Below are 22,846 nucleotides of genomic sequence, written 5' to 3' on the forward strand. Positions count from 1 at the left end.
AAGGATGAGTTTGCGTCCTTTGTAGGGACATGGATGCAGCTGGAAACCATCATCCTTAGCAAACTATCACAAGTACAGAAAACCAAACACCGCATGTTCTCACTCATAGGTGGGAACTGAACAATGAGATCACTTGGACTCGGGAAGGGGAACATCACACATCGGGGCCTATCATGGGGAGGGGGGAGGGGGGACGGATTGCACTGGGGAGTTATACATGATATAAATGATGAATTGATGGGTGCTGACGAGTTGATGGGTGCAGCACACCAACATGGCATAAGTATACATATGTAACAAACCTGCACGTTATGCACATGTACCCTAGAACTTAAAGTATAATAAAAAAAATAAAATAAAATATAATATAATAAAGGTTATTAGTAGTTCAAAAAAAAAATATGTCTTTTGCCTTCCACGGTGACTGTGAGGCCTTCCCAGTCAGATGGAATTGTGAGTCCATTAATCCTCTTTTTCTTTATGAATTACCTAGTCTTAGGGGTGTTTTTATCAGCAGCATGAAAACCGACTACTACAACATACCTCTTATCCCTTTCTAAATACTAAATTATTTAAATGTTATTATTGCCATTTCCTCCTAATTACAATATAATGACAGGGAGGGCATGTTTTGTTTGTTTCTTCATTTTGGTATGTTTTCTTACATGATTTATTCCAAGTGCCTAGAACCATGTCTGAAACAGTATAAATCCTTAGTAAATGTTTGTTGGATGAATGCATTTTTTTTTAAATAAAATATTTATAATTTTACTTTTTTCCTTCACTTTGGAAAGAACCTCCTGTCAGGAAAGAAAAAATTCAATTTCTGCAATGGCCAAAATTTGCAGCCTAGGATGTGTTTTTTCTTCCTGACTACATGGTTAGAGTCAAGACTTCAGGCGAGTCAAACCCCTGTTTGATCCTCAGTAGCTTCATTTGCCATAATCTCTCCACAGGGACCAAGACACAAAGACGGGATATCTAGAGGGAAAATTTAGCAAGACTCCTCCTGTTTTCATATGTACATATATAATGTTTTGTTCTCTCCCTTTTTCTTCTTGTTTGTTGAGAGTCAATTGGTTAAAACATTTTTTAACCTTTAAACTTCTCAACGTTTAAGCCAGACATTAGGAGAGAGACATTAGAGGCCAAAGTGGTGCAAGATGTTGATGGATTCAAAACAGAATTAAGGATTGGGCTGCTAATGGAACTTCTAGGGAGTGAAATAACACCAAATAAGAATTGGTAAATCTACTAGAAGCAACACATCCACCAGAAGTTGCACACAAACTGGCTGTTCAGAGCTTATACCATTAGTAATGATGCAATTATTGTGCTTATAGCCTTTCCGGTAGTTCACAAACAAAGTAACTCTTGCTGAGACGGGATTTGACTGTGTAGTCTGGATTCTAGAGTCTGAGAGGAGAGGCCTGGGCTGCTGGAAGGAGGGAGAGAGTTTGAGAGATTTCTTTCCATTTGTGGACCCAAGGACGACACTGACAAATGTATTCAAATACAAAATGCTTCACCCTCATGCTGGCTGGTGAGGGTGACCCACCAAAGCTTACTCAGGTCCTGAATGTGCTGCAAGCTCCGAATAAGCCTGCCAGTCCTCTAGGCCATGTATGCTTGACTCACCTGAGCAGGGATTTAGGAAGAAAGCAATTCATGTGTGGTATTGTACAGTGATTTATAGTTATTTGAAACTCAAGAAAATGAATTCATATTGTTTGTTACTTTTCTTTAAAAGAACACAGTAGTTAACAGACATCTCTAATTGAAACTCTAGCTTTAAAGACAACATAGGAATTGAACTTACTTTCGGCAGAGTGTGGAGTGCCACGCTGGGATGACTGTAGTCCTCCAGGCCCTCTGCTTCATGAATCAGCACCCCTAAAATGCTGTTGCTTTTCAAAGTATCTTCTGTATGTTTTACTCATGACCTTCAGATTATCGAATGCTCTAGGTTGCCTGGTCTCTTCCTACTTACCTCAGTGGCTTTCATAGGGATGTTAGCCTGGAGCCAAGTAAGAGAAAATTGTTGTTATTTGTATATAGAGATTAATTGTGATTTTTATGTTTGCACATAAAAATATGCATATAAACTAGAATCTTGATTAGGCAAAATTTCATCCTAGTAGCATCCTCAGACAATTCCTATTAGTCTACTGTAAAACTGTAAATGATATAAAGTGGCCCTTAATAAATATTTCTTTCATTTTTTAAATAAGCACATGTTAAGCACCTGTTGTATATCACACACAAATAAGACAATTACTGGCCGGGCGTGGTGGCTCACGCCTGTAATCCCAGCACTTTGGGAGGCCCAGGCGGGCAGATCACGAGTTCAGGAGATCGAGACCATCCTGACTAACACGGTGAAACCCCGTCTCTACTAAAAATACAAAAAAAGTAGCCAGACATAGTGGCAGGCAACTGTAGTCCCAGCTACTCGGGAAGCTGAGGCAGGAGAATGGCGTAAATCTGGGAGGCAGAGCTTGCAGTGAGCCGAGATCACACCACTGCACTCCAGCCTGGGTGACAGAGTGAGACTCTGTCTCAAAAAAAAAAAAAAAAAAAAAAAGGCAATTACCAAAGGGAGTCCAGGCCTCATATCCTTTAGTCTAATAGTGTATAACATTTCCATCTCTACCTATCTTGTTTTGGATACAGTATCACTTTCAGAATGATAATTCTAAGCTAATGAAATATTCTCAATCATAAACATCCAAAAGGTTTCACTAAATTACATTTGTAAAGAAAAAAATTTGAGAAGGACAAGACTCAAAAATGGTTTCTAGTTAGATATACAGACTGGAAATCACAGGTTGCACACCAACTGTATTTGGGTTAAATATAACCTTCAGAAGGGTTTATTCAGGCCCACACATTATCAGCCTTCACAGTGCTTTTATTTATTTTTTTTTCTCCCAAATCTTTCAGCTTGGAATGTATGACTTCTTTTTAAATAACAAAATCAGAAGATATGGTAAACGTGGGGCTACTATTATCATGAGAGAAATCAATCGGAGACAGTCAGAATCAGCTCTCCTACACAGCCAACCTCTTGTTCACCCGAGTCTCTAACTTCCTCATTGTCTACCCAGAACTGAGAACAGAGGTCAGGCTAATCTTTGCCCTGGTGTTCTCATTTTCTCTTTGGTAGTTGTAAAATAAAGTTATTTTTAAAAATTCATATATTAAAAATTTTGGTCTAAATTCTGACCTAACTTACTCAGTTGTGCCTGATCTGGTAAGAATTTAATTTTGCGACACTGCCTCTCAACAATACCTTTCATCAATATTTGACTCTACAACAATTTTGATGAAAATGTTGTTTATATGTGTGCATATATGGGTGTGCATAGGTGTATCAATACAAATTTAAATATATAGAAAGAGGGAGAAAGAAAGAGACGGAAAAAGAAGGAACAGAAAAATGAGATGACGAAACAAAGAAATGAAGAAAGCAAGCACAGGGAAGGGAGGAAGGGAGGGAGGGAAGAAGACAGGAAGGGAAGGAGATTATCTATCTACATCTATTCTCCAAGATATTTTCAGCTCCGTTTCTGTACCATCCCCTGTGTGACTTCAGGCTTGCCCTGCCCTGACCGGTGGAATATCTTGTCTTCCAGATGGAACACCATTTACCTGGTGGATTGGGCGGTCCAATGAAAGGCACCCTTACTGGGGAGGTTCACCTCCTGGGGTCCAGCAGTGTGAGTGTGGCCTAGACGAGAGCTGCCTGGACATTCAGCACTTTTGCAATTGCGACGCTGACAAGGATGAATGGTAATGAGAATCTCCATCTTTCTGCAATTATAGAGAAAGCACATTAATTGATGTATAAAATTTCCCCAAGACAGAAGGACATGGATGAGAAACTCAATACAAACTGGAGTGTCCCGATAGTGACCTTTTTTTTTTTTTTTTTAACTTTGAAAATGGTCAATTCTAGTATTTTCAGTGTGATAACTGATGTTTGTCACATAGAAGCATGTGGTCATACCATCAGTTTCCTTTTGTTGTTGTCTCGCTCTGTCACCAGGCTGGAGTGCAGTGTCGTGATCTCAGCTCATGGCAACCTCCGCCTCTCAGGTTCAAGAGATTTTCCTGCCTCAGTCTCCCGAGTAACCGGGAGTACAGGCACGCACCACCACACCCAGCACTTTTTTTTTTTCTTGTATTTTCAGTATTTTTAGTTGAGACGGGATTTCACCATGTTGGCCGGGATGGTCTCGAACTCTTGACCTCGTGATCCACCTGACTCAGCTTCCCAAAGTGCTGGGATTACAGGTGTGAGCCACTGCACCCAGCCCCCATCAGTTTCTTATATTCAGAGCCTCCCATTTCAAACAAGGAATGGCATGTAATATTGAGCTTTGCAATTGAGTCAGGATATGAATGATATGTGGACTATAGGTTTTGGGGGGAGAGAGTGAGAGAGACAGGGATATGGGGTTATATAGGCTGTTTCTTCATGCTCACACTGATGTTTCAATCACCCGCCTTCCCTTTTGCTACCAATAAACACATACAAAGGAAATGTATATTTATTGAGCATCTATTCAATTTCATACAATTGTCTTACTTTTGCTTCATAATGTTGAGTAGTATCTATTGCAGAGATGTTAAATAATTTTCCCAGTGTCAAACATGTCTGTCAAGTGATAGATACAGAATTAGAAATCAGCCGTTTCTGCAGCCAGAGTTTCTCTTAGTCTCCTACACCAACTTACTTCTGCAAAACGAATTTAGTTGGAAGCTTCCATGCCCATTACATTTACTCTTCTTTTATCCTCCAAGTGAGCTGTTAGTTTTTTACTGTATTGCTTACACAAATATGTACAGAACATTTCCAAATATACTTTTTCTTTGACTGAATTTAAAGCATTCTTTGGTTTTGGCTTAGCAATTTTGCTTACTTCATCAAATGCTGCTCAATTTTAATTAAAAATTCTTATGTTAAGTTGGTCTCAATCCCCAAATTTCCCTTTAATGTTTTTACTCACTCCTCAAACTGTTAACAACAAGGACTATTTCACAAAATATAAGGTTAAGCTAAAATCTCAGTTCAGCAAGGAAAGGACCAGGCATTTGTCTTCATTGGATCCCAGGAGATGGGAGTTATCTCTTCAGAACACCCTAGGGCTGCTTAGGCACCAGGGCAGGTTACCTGAGTGCCTTCTAAACTCAAGCTTGCCGAACTTATATGGTAATGAATCTTACCTCTTCATGTAGGTGAAATTAGATATAGCTAACCACAGGTAGAATGGGCTTCTGCATTCCTTGAGCCCCCGCTTTATCCTGCAGTGAATTCTATCTCATTATTGCAGATGCCTACAACCAACTATGATTTGTATCCTGGGTGGAGGCCATGACTCTTTAAACATTATACCTCTCAAGACCTACAGAAGACATTCAGTGGTAATTAGTTGAACAGATTAATTTAGACCATCTTTAAAGAAGAGAATTATCACAAGATGGCACCTATGAGCTTGGGAGGTGTGTTGAAGTGTTAGATGGTTGTGCTGCCATAAAACATGTTCAAAACTTCTGCTCCCAGTCGCTTGGATTCACTCATTCCTTTGATTTATAAGTTTACTCTCACAGTGCATATTAGACCCTATGTGTGTAATCAAAGAAATAGATATAGGAGCTGGAATAGGTAGAAGTGCTTCTCCTAGTTACTCTTGACTCTGACCCCTCCTCACCCTCCCCTCCCCTTCCCTCCCTTCCCTCCCCCACTCCCCTCACCTCCCCCTTCCTCCCTCCCTCCTTCCTTCCTTCCTTCCTTCTTTCCCTCCCTCCCTCCCTCCCTCCCTCTCTCTCTCTTTTCTTTCTTTTTCTTTCTTTCTTTCTTTCTTTCTTTCTTTCTTTCTTTCTTTCTTTCTTCTTTCTTTCTTCTTTCTTTCTTTCTTTCTTTCTTTCTTTCTTTTCTCTTTCTTTCTTTCTTTCTCTCTCTCTCTTTCTTTTCTTTCTTTCTTTCTCTCTTTCTTTTTCTCTCTCTGTTTCTCTCTCTCTCTTTCTTTCTTTCTTTCTTTTTTTCTTTCTTTCAATGGAATCTTGCTCTGTCACCCAAGCTGGAGTGCAGTGACACGATCTCGGTTCACTGCAACCTCTGCCTCCCAGGTTGAAGCAATTATCCTGCCTCAGGCTCCTGAGTAGCTGGGATTACAGGGCACACACCACCACGCCGGGCTACTTTTTAGTACAGATGGGATTTCTCCATGTTGGTCAGGTTGGTCTCAAACTCTTGACCTCATGATTCACGTGCCTCGACCTCCCAAAGTGCTGGGATTACAGGCGTGAGCCAATGCTCCTGGCAGACTCTGAGTCCTTTCTTAGTTGCCTTCTTGATCTTTGCTCAGTATTTCTTCTCCTTTACCACTTTCTTTATAGGACATTTGCCTACTGAACACTGCCTCAGTGTCTCCACTTCCTCGGGAACAAACGAACCAGGCTTAATTTACTGCACACTGAGGGACAGGGAGGAGCGTTACTTTCTATCCCTTAATTGGACCGAAGTGCTCTGTGTCTCCTTTCCTAAAACTTTCCACTGCTCTCTTCCACTCAGCTCCCAGCCTCTCCCTCCTTTGACCTGCTCACTGTTTCACTAACCTCTGAACCCCTTATCTGATGATTTCACTTCATCATCTAGAGGGAGCTCAGAGGGATTCTTCACAATGCCGTCTCTCACCTTGATCACTCCAGAAGTTATTACATATTTCATGACCCTTTCCATTTCCTTTAGAACCAGTGAAAATTTTCCATCCAGGGCCACTTTCTGTGGCAAGTGACCTCTCTTAGGGCATCAGAATTTATTATTAGATAAGGTCCTGTTCAACAATCTGCCTATCAAAGGTCAAGAGAAAAGGACTGAGTTTCCCCTCTTACGGATGCCTGCCTCACTCCTGGATGTCCCCGAGTAGCATATTGACCATCTTGGGGCAAAGTCTAGGTGAGAACAGATCAGAAAGTTCCTTCTGTCATTCTCAAGAGGGAGTAGAGGCTGAGATTCTGATTCAACACTTCTGAGTTTCATTCATTGTCTTAGTGCAAGTCATAGCCTGTGGTAAAGGGTTTTTATAAATAATTTATTATAGAAGCATCTGTATGTATTACTTTATCAAACATTTACTGATTTATCGCTTACTTACTTAGTGCCTACTCTGTGCCAGACAGATAGTCTGCTGTGCAGAGAAAGTCAAGGGCATTATGGTCACTTCCCTTGAGGAACCCTCAGGACACTGTAAAGAAAATGCTAGTTAGTTTTTAGGTGGGTGAGAAAGTAATTGTGGTTTTTGCCATTCAAAAGTAGTGGCAAGCCTGGGCACAGTGGCTCACACCTGTAATCCCAGCACTTTGGGAGACTGAGGTGGGCGGATCATGAGGTCAGTAGCTCAAGACCAACCTGGCCAACATGGTGAAACCCCATCTCTACTAAAAATACAAAAATTAGCTGGGTGTGGTGGCATGCACCTGTAGTTTCAGCTACTCAGGAGGCTGAGGCAGGAGAATAGCTTGAACCCAGCAGGAGGAGCTTGCACTGAGCCGAGATGGTGCCACTGTGTTCCAGCCTGGCAGCCTGGCAGCAGAGCGAAACTCTGTCTCAAAAAAAAAAAAAAGTAATGGCAAAAATCACAATGAGTTTTGCACCAACCTAATAGGAATACATGGGTCTGAAAAATTTGGTGAGAGAAATAAGCACAGATGTACCTGAACCTGGGGTAGAAATGAGCTGGTACATTTAGATTGTGAAGAGAAGCAGCAGTTAAGTTTTGAAGGAAGAGAAGAAGCTAAAGAAATAAACAAACTGGTGTACTACAGGCAGGGGGTGGGAGTGGGGGGAATGTCTGTGTGCAGGGGGGAAATGTAAAATAATATACAAATCACCACTCTCTTAAACCACAAATATATTGGTGTGGTTGTTGCACAGTGGTCATGTGAGAAATGTACAGAAGATAAAGGGAAGGAGGAAGGTCAGATCCAGGTTATGAAGCTCCTTGTATGGAAATAACAGTGAGCTAGCTTTGTCTGCACAAGAATTATAGGCATACGGTAAGCATTCACACATGAGACCAGGCATCTTTGTGAAAATGCATTTATTATTTATATATCAAACTCTATTGTTTACTGCAGAAAGGAAAAATACAAAAGCTAACACACTTGTGAAATAGTTAATCACGTTCAACATACTTGCGATTTCTTTCTTAACCAACATGTGGTCAGACTGACTTTCCACACATTTCAAATTTTGTTTTAGACCACAGTGCCTCGTTTACTATCAGTGGTGTTCTGTGTGCCTCAGAGAAACTTTGGATATTCTTGCCTTGTAAAATTCCCTCAAGTTTTTGCCCTTGTGAAATTAATCAGAAAACTGACTTGGCCTTGTATAGCACCCAGTGGATAGCAGTTTAATATGTTACAACTCCTAGATAGCATTGCCACTTAAATGTTACCTGTCATATCCTGAATTGTTCTTAGTATGTTATATACTATATTTCATATTAACATCTCAATAACTCTTGAGTTTGTTTTTATTATTTATTTCCCCAGAAAAAAGAAACTGAGGCTCAGAGATGATAAATGGTTTGGTTAAGTTCGCTTGCCTAAGGGGCAGAGCAGACGTTTTAGCTGAATCTAAGGATGCGCTTAGTGATTATGGCAAATGAGCTGCTAACCTTGGGGTTTTGAATAATGGCCAGCCAATGAGGATGCTAGAGAGAACTCTCCTACGATCTCTCAAATCACATCACTGCAGCATGCATGCTTCTTTTTGCTAAGCCAGGGTGCTTAGGGAACCTGGGGCATCTTCTAAGCCTCTGGTGATTGATAATTTCTTGTTTTGTTTCATTATTTTTTGAGTAAGGGTCTCACTTTGTTGCCCAGGCTGGTCTTGATTGCTTGGGTTCAAGCAATCCTTCCATCTCAGCCTCCCAAAGCGTCAGGACTAAAGGTGCATTCAACTATGGCCGTCTTGTTCTATTTTAACAAGCCGCTGTAACTGAATAACATACATTTCAATGAGACTCAAGTAAATGAAGATAATGAGTGCATGTTGTAGGGGTGAGTGAAAGTGACGCAGCTCACAAGATGGAGGTGGGTGGGGAGAGAAGAAAAAGTCACTCAGTGAACCTCAAAAGCACATTTCCTTCTTAGAGGAAGAGGAAAGCTTTAACTACACAACTGAATTAGCTGATTTCCTAGGGGTTTCTATCCCAACCAAATCACTAAATCGTAATGAAAAAGGAAGAAATGAAGGAACATGTAAAGAATAATAATTTTACTAATTAATGACTGCAAAGGAAATTCTCTTCAACATCACCATTCAATCTCTAGGAATCCTCCCAACTAGATGGTTTCTGAACCAGCTACTTTAGAGTGCTGGCTTGTTGAGAGTAAGAAAGGAAACTCTGGTGACAGTCTGGGTTGCAGACCCTGGAGACAGCTCAGGAGAGTGTCGGGCTGTGTGGGAGGTGGGAAAACAGTCATCCAGCAAGAGGGGTCAAAGGCTGGCGGAGCAGCAAGTTGGAGAAGGCAGAGAGAATGTGCAATGTCCCACATGGTGATGACCCGTGGCCCAGATGAAGTGTTCTCATCCAAACAACAAGGTTGCACTAAAGTGAAGCTCTTTTACTTAGCAGTAGAACATTCTTTTATTTATTTTAGAAGAAAGTACAGAAGTTTTTATTTGATTTTTAGTAACTCTGTTCTTTGCCTCTTGCCCTTAGTGTACCCTTATATAAAGTGATATGGCAAAAATAGGAAGAGAAAATGATGTAAGGTGTAAATTCCAGTCTTTTGATAATCCAAAAAAGAAAATCTTTTATTCTTTTCCTTAAAGAATAGAATATCTTTATGGGATGCTATTTTTTTAGCATATGGAATCCTGGAACTTGAAGCTATTATTTAGCCTTTGGTTCTACTTTTCTGTTACAGAGAAATTATTTAATAAATGTTGCTAGATTCACGAATGAATGATAGGTGAATGATTTCTGTTAGACAGATTTTTACCAATGTATTTTTAGATAGGTCAGGCCATAGCCATGATATGATTAGTTGAAATTTACTTTCTTGTTAGTCATTACTCCTGTTTCACAATCTCACAAGAAATATTTACCAAATTGTAACCTCCATGCCTTTTGCTACAGATTGATTTTCTTCTGGCTATCAAAAGTAGTTATTTGTCTTTCTATGCCCGGATTATTTCACTTAACATCATATATTCCAGGTTCATTCATGTTATCGAAAAGGACAGGGTTTTCTTAATTTGCCAAGCTTGAACAATAGTTCACTGTTTATATACACATTTTCCTTATTCATTTATTCACTGATGGACACCGAGATTGTTTCCATGTGAGGGGATAGATATGTTAAGTAGCTTGATTTAGCCTTTCCATGATTTATACATATGTCAACACATCACATCATACCCTACAAATATATACAATTTTTGTTGTTCAATTAAATAATTAATTTTTTTGAGAGTAGCTACAAGTGAACATCCTGTTCCAAAAGTTATCTTTGTATACATTTGCCTTGAAAATAGGCTTTTGTTTTGGTGACTACATGTCTAATCCAGGCCCCAGGACATTGCTCTTCCCAAAGACCCTGCATTCCCTCCCCATGAGACGCAGAATGAGATGATGCTGGATACCTCCTAGTGGTGTCGAATTTTGCTGTTTCCTCACCTGGGTCATTATCTGATCTTTCAGAACTCTTTTGGTTTCCTCAAAACCTTCACCTCTGAGATTGCCAGGCTCCATGCAGTAAGGATGCCTTAGACCAGGTAGTATCTTGAGAAGGGGCTCCAATCTTGAATTCTGAGAGAAACAAAAATTTCACCTCAGGGCACACTAAGATTCTATCCCTTATTGAAAAAGAATAATAAATTAGGCAATCTCTATTGTTTGAATTTGATTATTCATGAATCTGTTTATGAGCTACTCTACTGCTTTTTGAGTTTTGAAAGTGCCTGTTCTCTAGGCAGACAGGAATTAGAAAGGGTTTATGTGAGTTTTTGCTCACTCAGTCCCTGAATTCCCACACGCATCTTGCAAATTAGTCAGGGCCAGCCTCTTGTGTTGGAGAGGAGTATACTTGGCACATGGTGGGTCCTCCACGCATTAACTGCTTAATTAAAGGATGCATGAATGAAGAGATGGGACATTTTCTCTCTCCTCATCCACTCTTCCTGGCCAAATATGCGCTCCACTTGCTAGTTATTTTCTGCTGTTTTAGTCATTGAATATACTCTTAAAGTATACATTCTGGAGTAACTTGATACTGGCTTGCTTATGCTAATGTTTCCATGACTGGGTTTCAATTTTTTTTTTTTTTTTTTAAAGACAGGATCTCACTCTGTCGCCCAAGCTAGAGTGCAGTGATGTGATCTTGGCTCACTGCAACCTCAGACTCCTGACCTCAAGCAATCCTCACACGTCAAACTCTCAAAGTTATGGGATTACAGGCGTGAACCATTGTTCCCAGCCAGCCTACATTTTTTTTTAGACAGAATGTTTTGTAATGTACCTCAGTGGAAAGAATAAGAAGGCCTTGCCCAATTCAGAGATAAAGAAAAACATATGAAAATAGAAAAAAAAAAAAAGAACTTGCAATAAAAGGTTGAAAATTCAAAACCAAAATATCACATCATTATTTTGTAAAATTCTAAATGAGGTAAATACCCTAACTGAGGTAAATAAAATATTTTGCCTATGGTAGCATTAAAGAGGGGTTTTTTCCCCCCTTCTTTTTATTTAATGATGCCACCATCCTATCCACCTTTTAGAGAAAAATATCTAATATGAACAGTTTATCATCCATGAGTTCTGGAAAACAAAACATAGCTATGAAATACTTCTTTTTAATCTTGTGGAAAACAAAACGTAGGTTGAGGTTTCTATTACATCAGTTATCTGTCAAGCTTCACAAATATATTATCACTAAATTGTCTGTAAAGCCTCATTGTTCGAGCAATTGCAAAATCGTATCATAAATAAAACTCAAAGTCATTATAGAGATTATGATTTTGCATTTACATGAAATGATCCTCTCCCTGAGGAGGTAGCTTTACCATAGGGATATTCAGAACTCACCAGTCAGAACACAGACACACGGAGAGATATTCCTTACAACTTCTTCTTGATCAGAATTTGCTGGAACTCTTAGCCAAGTATGTCTGAAGGGGACAGCTCTGACAGAGTGGGAAGTTGGTGATGCTGTTTTCTTGCTCCTTTCATTCTCTCTGTCTTTTTCATTTCTATTCTGCCTGGGGCTGCTTCTGTGGTCCATGGTAATGCTCTCTGTGAACTACAAATAAATCCCAATGTCTGCATTTTTTTTTAAATTGTAGTGCCTTCATCAAGTAGCAGAAGGAGAAATAATTCCATCTCCTTTGTACGTCTGTCTTATCGGTATTTTGTGAAAGTGTCATGAGCTAATTCATGTAATACACTTAGAATACACACAATTGTAGCTGTTTTTGCTGGTATCATTGTCATTTTCTGAATATAAAACGTAATGAATCTCTCAGTAACGTTTTATTATGTAATAGAAAGAACAAATTGTGGATTTGTCACCTATTAACTAGAAAGCCTAAGTCATTTAGCCTCTCTAAGCTTCTGGTTTCTAATTTATTTTTTAAAAGTGGGGGAATATCTATCTCTGGGAAATACTGGCTGAGTTAGCAATAATTTGTGCATCTAGCAGATGTGCCATAGAGTCAGAGCTCAAAGATTTATCAACCATCTTTTTATTATTATTTTCTCCATTTTCATCCAATCTTAAATAAACTATAAAAGCCAACATTGATTTGTAGAAGTTAAACAGATATCTAAGAAAAGTCTGTATGCATGTATTGCAAATCAAAACCACAATGGGATACCATATTATACCCGTCAGAATGGCTATTAAAAAGCCATGTTTACACTGTTGGTGGGAGTGTAAATTAGTTCAATCATTTTTGAACAGTGTGGCGATTCCTCAAAGATTTAGACAGACTATCATTTGACCCAGCAATTCCATTACTGGGCATATACCCAAAGGAATAGAAACCATTCTGTGATAAAGTTACATGCACATGTCTGTTCATTGCAGCACTATTATCAATAGCAAAGGCATGGAACCAACCCAAGTGCCCATCGATGATAGACTGGGTAAAGAAAATGTGGTACATACACACCATGGAATACTATGCAGTCATAAAAAGGAATGAGATCATGTGCTTTGCAGGGACATGGATGGAGCTGAAAGCCATTATTCTCAGTAAATTAACACAGGAGAAGGAAAACAAATACTGCATCTTCTCACTTATAAGTGGCAGCCAACTGATGAGAACATATGAACACATCGGACTGGGGTACAACACACACTGGGGCCTGTGGGAGGTTGGGTGTGGGAGGAGGGACAGCATCAGGAAGAATAGCTGATGAATGCTGGGCTTAAGAACTAAGTAGTGGGATGATCTGTGCAGCAAACCACCATGGCACACGTTTACCTATGTAATAAACTTGCACATCCTACACATGTACCCCTGAAATTAAAAGTTGGAAATAAAAAAAAGAAACTAAAGGGAAAAGAAAGAAAAGTATATATGCATGTATGCAATGAACAAAAACATAACAGAAGTAATACCATGCAAGCACAAAGTTCATTCATTCAACCACCAGACTTTGAGTGGAGTAAGGAAATAGCACTGAAATTCGTTCTTCCCAAAACAGGGCTGCTCTCTGAAAGTTTATTCGTAAAATTCACCATGTAACTGGTGGATCTGCCCTGTGTGTAAATAAACCAAGAGATTCCTTGTGAATGTATGACAGAAGAGCTCCTGGACTCCCAGAAATCCTGTCAAGGTGATCCATGTGTAATCTCAGGGAATGAAGGGCTGGAATATCACTGCAAATTAGTAAACTGAAACCTAATCAACTGAGCTGTGTCTTGTGTGGAGAAAGCCTGTGTGCACAGAATGGGGATGGTCACCGTGAGACCTACTGAGGATAGTGTGAGGACTCAAGGCCTGGCGGTGTGATTCCGGCACAGTTCAGAGGAGGCTTCACAAGCGCCAGCTTCCATTCTTGAGAGAGCTGCTGTCGGCAGGTGGGAGACCCGTGTTGGAGCACAGGAGACATTGGTGGTTATAGGCAAATGCTTTGGCATCTAAATCTGTGTCCAAATCCTGGCCTTTCCATTTGCAAATGATAAACCTTGAGAAGTTTTATCATCTTCCTGAATCTCAGTTCTTGCTCCTGTACAATGCAGGTAATTGTTACAATATTTTCCTAGCGTCATTCTCAGGATTAAGTGAGTTCATGTGTGAAACTCTACTTCAGTGCTCCCATGGCCAGGGAAGGGCTCCACGGATATGAGTTGCTCATCTGAGTCCCCAAACCACCAGTGCATTGTAAAGCAGCAACCTCAAACTCTAGCAGTGCCTCTAATTTAGGGATCTTATCTTTTTTAAATAGTTTATCTCTATAAAAGGCAACAGTGATTTAAAATAACATTTTATTGTCCACTTTGTAAATATTTTGGTGTTTGGACTTTACCTGTGAGAGATAGAGACCTCTTAAAAGGTTTTAAGCAATAAAGTATGAATCATGGTACATATTATATAAACATGTTTCCTAGAATAATAAGAAGAATGACAGGAATTAAGAGAGCAGATAGATTAGAAGCAGGGATCCAGTTTGTGTCATCAGCCCCAAGGCCTAGGCAGAGCCATGAGATCTCAAAATAAAACTGAGTTCGGGAGCATGAGGATAAACCATTGAACGGAGAGACATGAAGAAAGTGAGATTGGTGGAAGTTGTTAATTAAGAGCGAGGGAGGAAGTAAGAAAGAACAGAGAAATGAAGACTCATATGCTTACGACCTCAGCAACTGGGTGTACAGGGCAAGTCATTCACAGAGGTGAGTGACAGACAGGTGGGAAGGCTGACCCCTGAGAAAACGACTAGTGAAGGAGGTTGAACATCTTAGTTTAAGGTGCCTGATGACATCCAAGGGAAGGATTTAGTAGACAGTCAAATAAATATATATTCATGGAGAAACGTGTGTGTGTGTGTGTAACAGCAAAGAAGGCAAAAGTGAAATGTAAAATGCTGTAACAAAGTGAAGGACATTAGGGGCTGACATGTTCCATGGAAACTAGCAGTTTAATAAGAGAAGTCTCAGTGGACTGAAAGGGGAAAAGGCCAACTGTCGTAGGTTGAGGAGGAAAAGGGTGCAGAGGAAGAGGAGATGAGAGAATGCAGGCAATTATCTGAAGAAAATTTGACTCTGAAGAGAAAAGAAGGGAAGTAACTAGATTGAGAGATAGGGTTGAGGATGACTACAGCATGCAAGCAGAAAAAGAGGAAGAAGTCGAAGGTACAACATAAAGAGACAGCTTAATTGAAGGAGGAAGTGCCCTGAGACATCAGAAGATGAGGTTCAGGATAAACTACTAGCCATGGACAAGGGGAGGATTGCTCAAGCCAAGAGAAAGCAAATCACGGTGGGTTCAGATGGTCCGACTTTGCAGATACCCTGGCTAGATTGCTGATTAATGCCGAGCTTATTCTCTATGAAACCTTTACCCGTTTTCCAACCGGGAAAACAAGAATTACACACACACACACACAAATCAATATATAAATCAATGTCACAAAATATTGTATGCAAGAAATTGAAATTAGGATAGAGAAGGAAAAGAGAATACAGGACATTTGGGAACATTTTTGAGAGGAAACTGGAGTTGAGTCTTGAGAAATTTGAAGAGCAGGAGAAGACAAACAGTTGATGTGTTCCGGAGAAAGAGAGATATATATTTTGGAATCATCAGGATCTAAGTGGTACTGAATCACAAGTATGGTATACAGTCTAATAGTTTTGACTTTTAATCTACTTGCTTCCTGAATAAGACTGAAGGCAATCTAGAAATGTATGAATATATTTCTAGAAATATATATATATTTATTATATATACACATTATATATATTCATTATATATACACATTATATATTCATTATACATACATTATATATTCATTATATATACATTATATATATTCATTATATATATATAATGACACCACTAATTGTTTCCTTCTTTATATTGAGGTCATGTTCTACAAATTATGACCCCCAAAATCTTCATCTGTGGTATTTTTTAAATCAATTTTACATCTCTGACTTCTTGAGGGTCATTTTAATTTCTTAACAGGAAAGTGGCATTGAGTAAACCTTGGCTGATTCATATACCAAGACCCGCTTTTGTTTTCTTGTATCTGTTTGTGAAAAGTCCTATGGTGTCAGGTTTCTAGAGCATTCATAGAAAAAATAGTTTCTGAACATTTTAAATACATACTTAATTTGCCTTCTCCCCTTGTTTCTTATGCTGGGAAATAAAAACAAGATTCCAGATGTGGTCCAGTCCCCCTCACCCACCCCTGTGTGGAGCACAGGGAAATGGATATTATCCTCGGGTAGACTGTATATCTGACCACTCAATGCCTGAATTTGCCTTGGTTAGCAGCCAAATGACCCTTAAGCTCATTTAAAGCTTCTTGTTACCTAATCTCCTCGGTCTTTTTTTTTTTTTTTTTTTTTTTTTAATCTGGAAGTCTTGAGAAAGAAAGCAAAAGAGAAATAATTGCTCTTTAAACAAAAGATAGAATTATCAGCAAGCATCAGTGCAGCACTGCAGACTTGAAGAGTTGCTTGCAGGCATCTTACTGGCCATTCCTCCTTTGCAACCATAAGAAACGAAAAACATCATGTACCCCACTCAGGAGAAGCGGGTGTGGAGTCTCTTGAGGTTAATCCACTCAGATTCACACGTGGGCTTCAGAGGGAGCTGAGTTGTTGAATTCTTCCTATAATTTTCTGTCTGTCTACCATATATAACATTTTATTTGCTACTTCCAAGTGACTGAAAGAGGAAAGGACACAAAAGAGGGGGGAAAAAAAACCCATTGTATTTTTTGATAGTTAAGTCACCCAAATTATATACTAAAATAAACTTACCAAGCAGCAGTTAACCAAAATTGGTTGATGAAAATGAATGGCAGTCTGTGACATTTCATGAGACTTGAACAATATCCCCTCATCACTCTGCCACTCTAAATTTGGTGAAATACCAAGATTCAGATATTTAAACTTAGAGAAAGCACATTGACTAATTCTGTACCATACCCTTGCTCTTGAGAATATTTAAGTTTTTTTCTTGCTGCATGTGATTTATTATCTTTTAGGTCGTACTAACGTGTTTTTTAAGGATCATATGCCTATTCCATGTGCCCTTATAGGCTCCATAAATGAGAATGTCTGGCTGCTCTGCTCATGCATTCCGGTTGTGGGGTGCCGTTTCTAGTTCTCCTTTTATATATTCTTTGTATGTCGCGTTTGTATTTCAAACTTCAATGAGAATTTCCATAACTATGTATTGAATCTCTACTATGAGCAAGTTGGTGTGTTCATTGTTTTATATATATTATCCCCTTTGATTCATACAAAAATATCAGATTGTTAGTATTATTATTATTATAACCATTTAAAACATAAGAAAAACTGAATCCCAGAGTGACTTCACTGATGTTATACAACTAGGGTGTTGAGGTACACGGATTCAACTCATGTCATCTGGTCCAGCGACAGGCTTTCCTACTACATACAAAACAATCATCTCTCAACTATACTTAGGAAGGGCCTTGTGCGTTGCTCCAAAGGAAGTGAAAGTTTGCAGAGTTCTTACCCTTGGCATGAAGAAAGCAAATCTATAGCTGTAGACTCCTTGCCTATCAATAGGTACCACCATCATTTGCATCATTTTATTGTGACAAACCCACCAGGACAATCACCACTACCATCACCACCAATTGCCTTCCCTTTGATGGCTCCATTGCCTATAGGCTCAACACAGCCTTCACATGCAGTTTATTGGTCCAGTCAATGGGGATTCCCGCTGTAATTTTTTAAATAAATTTAAATTTCATTGCCAATATTCAAAAACTGAAAATGTTTACATTAATATTCTAGCCTGGCTCTTTGATCTCATATTACAGAATGGCATAATTTCCTGTTGCTAATGAGTACTACAGGCCTGCTTTAGTTGGAACACCTACTTTATACTTATCTCTCTTTCCCCCTGATACTGAGATTGTGTGTCAATTTCCATTTATTACTAACACAAAGCTGGATTCACATACATTTTGATCTGCTTGGCCCCTGTAGGCATTTATATTTGTATCTGTTTCTGTTGCATTAAATAGCTTTAGAGAGAAATTTACTTTAAGTTTTCAGGTAAAAAGTATTCTTAGTAATGTGCCTTGCATCATCAAACTAAATATGATTTTTTTTCCTCTATTATTTGGAAGAGAATTTTATTCTTAGAGTGCTATTTTTAGATCTCAACACTTTGATACAAAAACATCAAATTTTTGTAGACAAGATGCCAGAGAGTATAGGAAAGGCAGTCATTGGCATTGCTGGGCAGACTTTAGAAACTACTATTTTCACCTTGAAAATGGAAACGGAGAGGCATACAATTCTATAGCAGTACAGAATTTCTTCAGGAGAGGATTTGGGTTTGGTCTTCATTCCACTTCGGCTGTTTGGCATTTGCTTTGAAATCTCTGCCTGAAAAGATATTGGAATGTGGAGATGGAAATTCATCCCTGTGTCTATGCAGCATTCATAGATGTACTTTCAAGCTGAGACAAAAGCCTTATTCTATATCCTTTGAATGGCCTCTAAGTACAGGTATTTGAATTGTAGATATTGTACAGTACATTTCTTTACATTTTCCATTTGATAGATCTGTAGGGACATGTGTACAGGTAAATATTTGACTTATTCATAATTAAGATGAATTAATATGTTTTTCTCTATTTTCATGAGTTGGATAATAAATCTGAAAATTTAATTTTCTACATGTGCTCTGTCATATAAGCTCTCCAATATAGAATCATAGGTGGATGCATAAAAAGATGAATTGACTTGCCTGGGGCCACAGAGTAGTTCAGGAACAAAGAAGAGAACTAAAATAAGTGTCACTGCCACCATTTTTGAGCATTTACCATAGATCAGGCACCATGCTAAGTGACTACGTAATCTCTTTTAAACCTATCAGTCATTGTGATGTAGATGTTATCTCCATTTTAAAATTGAGCACATTGAATATCTCAGAAATGAAATTATTTGCCCAGTCTAACATAGCTAGGACCTGGGGACTGAGATTCCAGAGCACATCTGTATGCTTCTAAAACTATGTCCTTAAAGACCTGGGGTAGATCCTGGGGATAGCAAGAATGTGACGTTGTCCCTGCCTCTTCTGTGGTGTGAGGTATGACCTTAGGCTAGCTATTTAATATCTCTCAGCCTCAGTTTCCTTATTTGTAAATGGGCATAATGACACCTAAGGCATAGTATTTTTTTTTGGGGGGGGGAGTACCTATCCCCTGGTATAACTGCCTCAAAACAGTTGTACATTCAATGCTAGTTTCCTACATCCAATTTTTCCTTCTCAGCCAAACGATGTGGCCCTTACCGTGAGTCCAAAAACACCACCGTCAACAAAAGGGGAAAATATACATTGGCTTATCCTATTCTTCCTGAACTTTATCCAAAGGTGATTAGTCTGTGTTTTATTTGCATGGTTAACAAAAACAAAGTCAGAGTCATTAACTACCGAGATGTTTAAGAACAAAATGAAAAGCAAGGAAGCAGTAACTGTAAAGCACCTCGAGTTAAAGGGTGGTAAAAAATAGATAAAGTTGACTAAAACCTGTCGGCGGGTGGCTGAAACAAGTCCTCGGAGTGATTTTTGAGTGGAATTTGTGATGGCTGTTTCAAGTTAGTTGCTGAGATAGCCGATCTCTTTATGGGAATGAGAGGTGAGGTTTAATGTCACATTAGCACACATTGAGCAGGTGGGCTGCTCTTAGCTACCAAAAGCAGCAGCAATCTTTGTAAACTATCCATTTCTACAAGCACACATGGGGAAGATGGAAAATTCACTTGTTTTTGGAAGCCAGCCATGGGTTTTGTAATTCACATTCCTTTCCTTCACACACACTTAGGCGATGAAAGGCCTTCTGTTTTCCCCCTCTCTGCCCCTACCCTGCTGCAATTACCCAAATCACTTCTGAAAAGAGGGGCCATGGAAAAGAGTCCCTAGATTATCCACATTTTGTCCTCTTTTTTTCTTAAATTTATGTTTTGCAGGACAAATGATACTGGCTTTCTTTCCTTCAAAGACCACTTGCCTGTCACTCAGATAGTTATCACTGATACCGACAGATCAAACTCAGAAGCCGCTTGGAGAATTGGTCCCTTGCGTTGCTATGGTGACCGTGAGTACTAAATCGAAAGAAGCTTTCTCTCTGCATTACATGAGCACAAGATGTTTTTACTGCCTTATCCCTTTTCCCTGCAGTGTGCCCTAGTCTTGAAAATTACCCACATGTCCAGTGCTTTCCCCTACCCCATTGAAAACGATAAACGATGTTGAAGGATTTTCTCATTTGCAGGACGCTTCTGGAACGCCGTCTCATTTTACACAGAAGCCTCTTACCTCCACTTTCCTACCTTCCATGCGGAATTCAGTGCCGATATTTCCTTCTTTTTTAAAACCACAGCATTATCCGGAGTTTTCCTAGAAAATCTTGGCATTAAAGACTTCATTCGACTCGAAATAAGCTGTAAGTGCCCTCAATTATGCATTTAATGTAACTGATCAACAAACAAGTTTTAGTCTTGTTTTTGCCACCAATCACTAGTGGGCATTTGTACCAGCAAATTAATCTCACTGGACATCTGTAAAATTAGCAGTGATAATGTCTAGTTTCTTCTGATGCTTTATGATTTATTATGACCTGTCAGTATTTAATCAGTCATTCTCTCATCAAAACACGGGCATTCCGAAAATTCCCACAGACACCTATTACAGTTTCCAAAGATATTTCTTACCTATGACTTTAATCTTCCACACTACAGGACTTTTTTCATGACACTTTCCATGCAAAGCTGAAAAGAGGATTATTATGCATTCTATTCATATTTGTTTTACCTTTGTTCCAAAAGTAATTTCCTGACTTATTTCCCACCCTAGGAGCCTGTGACTATCCAATCAGAATTGTCATGGTTTCTCTACCACTTCCCCGTGAACAGTGGCGTACCTAATAAACTCGATGTCAGGACGTGGATCACCTTTTAGTCTGCATACCCTGCATATAAACTATATTCAGTAATAATCATGACATGCAATGAAAAATGATAGGAATACAGATGGCGAAATTTCCTATAATTAAACATTTTGTATATAATCATACTAATGAAACAATATTCCAATACCAATAAGATACAATTAAAAAAAATTACACCAAGTCATATTTTTAATAAAAAGGGAGAAAGCATACATACATATTGCTCTGTTGCGATCCTAGTAACATTAAAATTTATGTTTCTGAGTCTCTACTTCTTGAAATTTGACAGTGACTTCATAAAATGTAGGTATTTTCTTATGTTCATGTTCAAAAGAGAGTATGCTCATGTCCATTTATCTCATATTGAGAAACTAATACTTTCTATTAATTTTAGTTTGTTTCATATGAAGCAAGAGCTATACAAATAAGTAAGGTTTTAAACTTCATAATATATTTGTTAAAAATTCATAAAAATTTCATTTTATACTAAATTCTGTAAATTCTAGTACTGTCAATGTTGTTACTTCAGGATTGATTCTAGAAACTTCCAAATGTCTCTGCAAGCAAAAAAATTCCACTAAAATAATTTTGACAGAAAATTCGTCATAAATTTCTATTTTATTAGGTAAAAAGTTACCATATTCCTAAGAATTTGAAGTTGCTTGGGTCCTAATAGGGTGCAAATTTTGTCTCAAAACTCTGTGGTTCCATGTATTCATGTATTGAACATTAGATTTGAGTTAAACAATGCTAGCAGAGTAATTATACAGATGAAAAATGAGAACTTGAGTTCTTATTCTTTTTTTTTTTTTTTTTTGAGACGGAGTCTCGCTCTGTCGCCCAGGCTGGAGTGCAGTGGCCGGATCTCAGCTCACTGCAAGCTCCGCCTCCCGGGCTTACGCCATTCTCCTGCCTCAGCCTCCCGAGTAGCTGGGACTACAGGCGCCCGCCAGGTCGCCCGGCTAGTTTTTTGTATTTTTAGTAGAGACGGGGTTTCACCATGTTAGCCAGGATGGTCTTGATCTCCTGACCTCGTGATCCGCCCGTCTCGGCCTCCCAAAGTGCTGGGATTACAGGCTTGAGCCACCGCGCCTGGCCGAGTTCTTATTCTTAAAAATAATCAAATATATTTGAGTCTGTATTTTTAGGAGACAATGATAAATCTAGAGTTCTCTGTATTAACTTTCCCTCAGAATATAACATTTATTAAGTGGAAAGAGATAAAACATACTAATTTGAAGTTTATACATACATTGTTAAAAATTAGCAGTGGCGTTATATGAACAAAATACATTTGTTTATTTTTAACAGTAAGAACTCAAGTCCAGGTGTGGTGGCTCACACCTGTAATCCTGGCACTTTGGGAGGCCTAGGCAGGAGGATTGCTTGAGGTCAGGAGTTCGAGACCAGCCTGCCCAACATGGTGAAACCCTGTCTCCACTAAAAATACAAAAATTATCCGGGTGTGGTGGCAGGTGCCTCTAATCCCAGCTGCTTGGGAGGCTGAGGCAGGAGAAATGCTTGAACCCCAGAGGCAGAGGTTGCAGTAAGCCAAGATTACACTACTGCACCCCAGCCTGGGTGACAAGAGTGAAACTTTGTGTCAGAAAAATAATTAAATAAATAAATAAATAAATAAATAAATAAAATAACAGTAG

General features: G+C 39.0%; 1 protein-coding gene across 2 annotated transcripts in view; it reads left to right on the forward strand.

Annotated features, from left to right (window-relative positions):
* Window positions 1-22,846, forward strand: part of CNTNAP5 (contactin associated protein like 5) — an 886,717-nt gene that overhangs the window by 707,128 nt on the left and 156,743 nt on the right. For both annotated transcript variants that reach the window (XM_010356733.2, XM_030916676.1), the window contains exons 14-16: window positions 3,636-3,792; window positions 20,209-20,336; window positions 20,514-20,684. In XM_010356733.2, coding sequence (XP_010355035.1) covers window positions 3,636-3,792; window positions 20,209-20,336; window positions 20,514-20,684 — 456 coding nt within the window. The remainder of the gene's footprint in view (window positions 1-3,635; window positions 3,793-20,208; window positions 20,337-20,513; window positions 20,685-22,846) is intronic.

This window comes from Rhinopithecus roxellana, chromosome 14 (genome assembly GCF_007565055.1).
Source record: "Rhinopithecus roxellana isolate Shanxi Qingling chromosome 14, ASM756505v1, whole genome shotgun sequence".
In the NCBI taxonomy this organism is placed as follows: Eukaryota; Metazoa; Chordata; class Mammalia; order Primates; family Cercopithecidae; genus Rhinopithecus; species Rhinopithecus roxellana.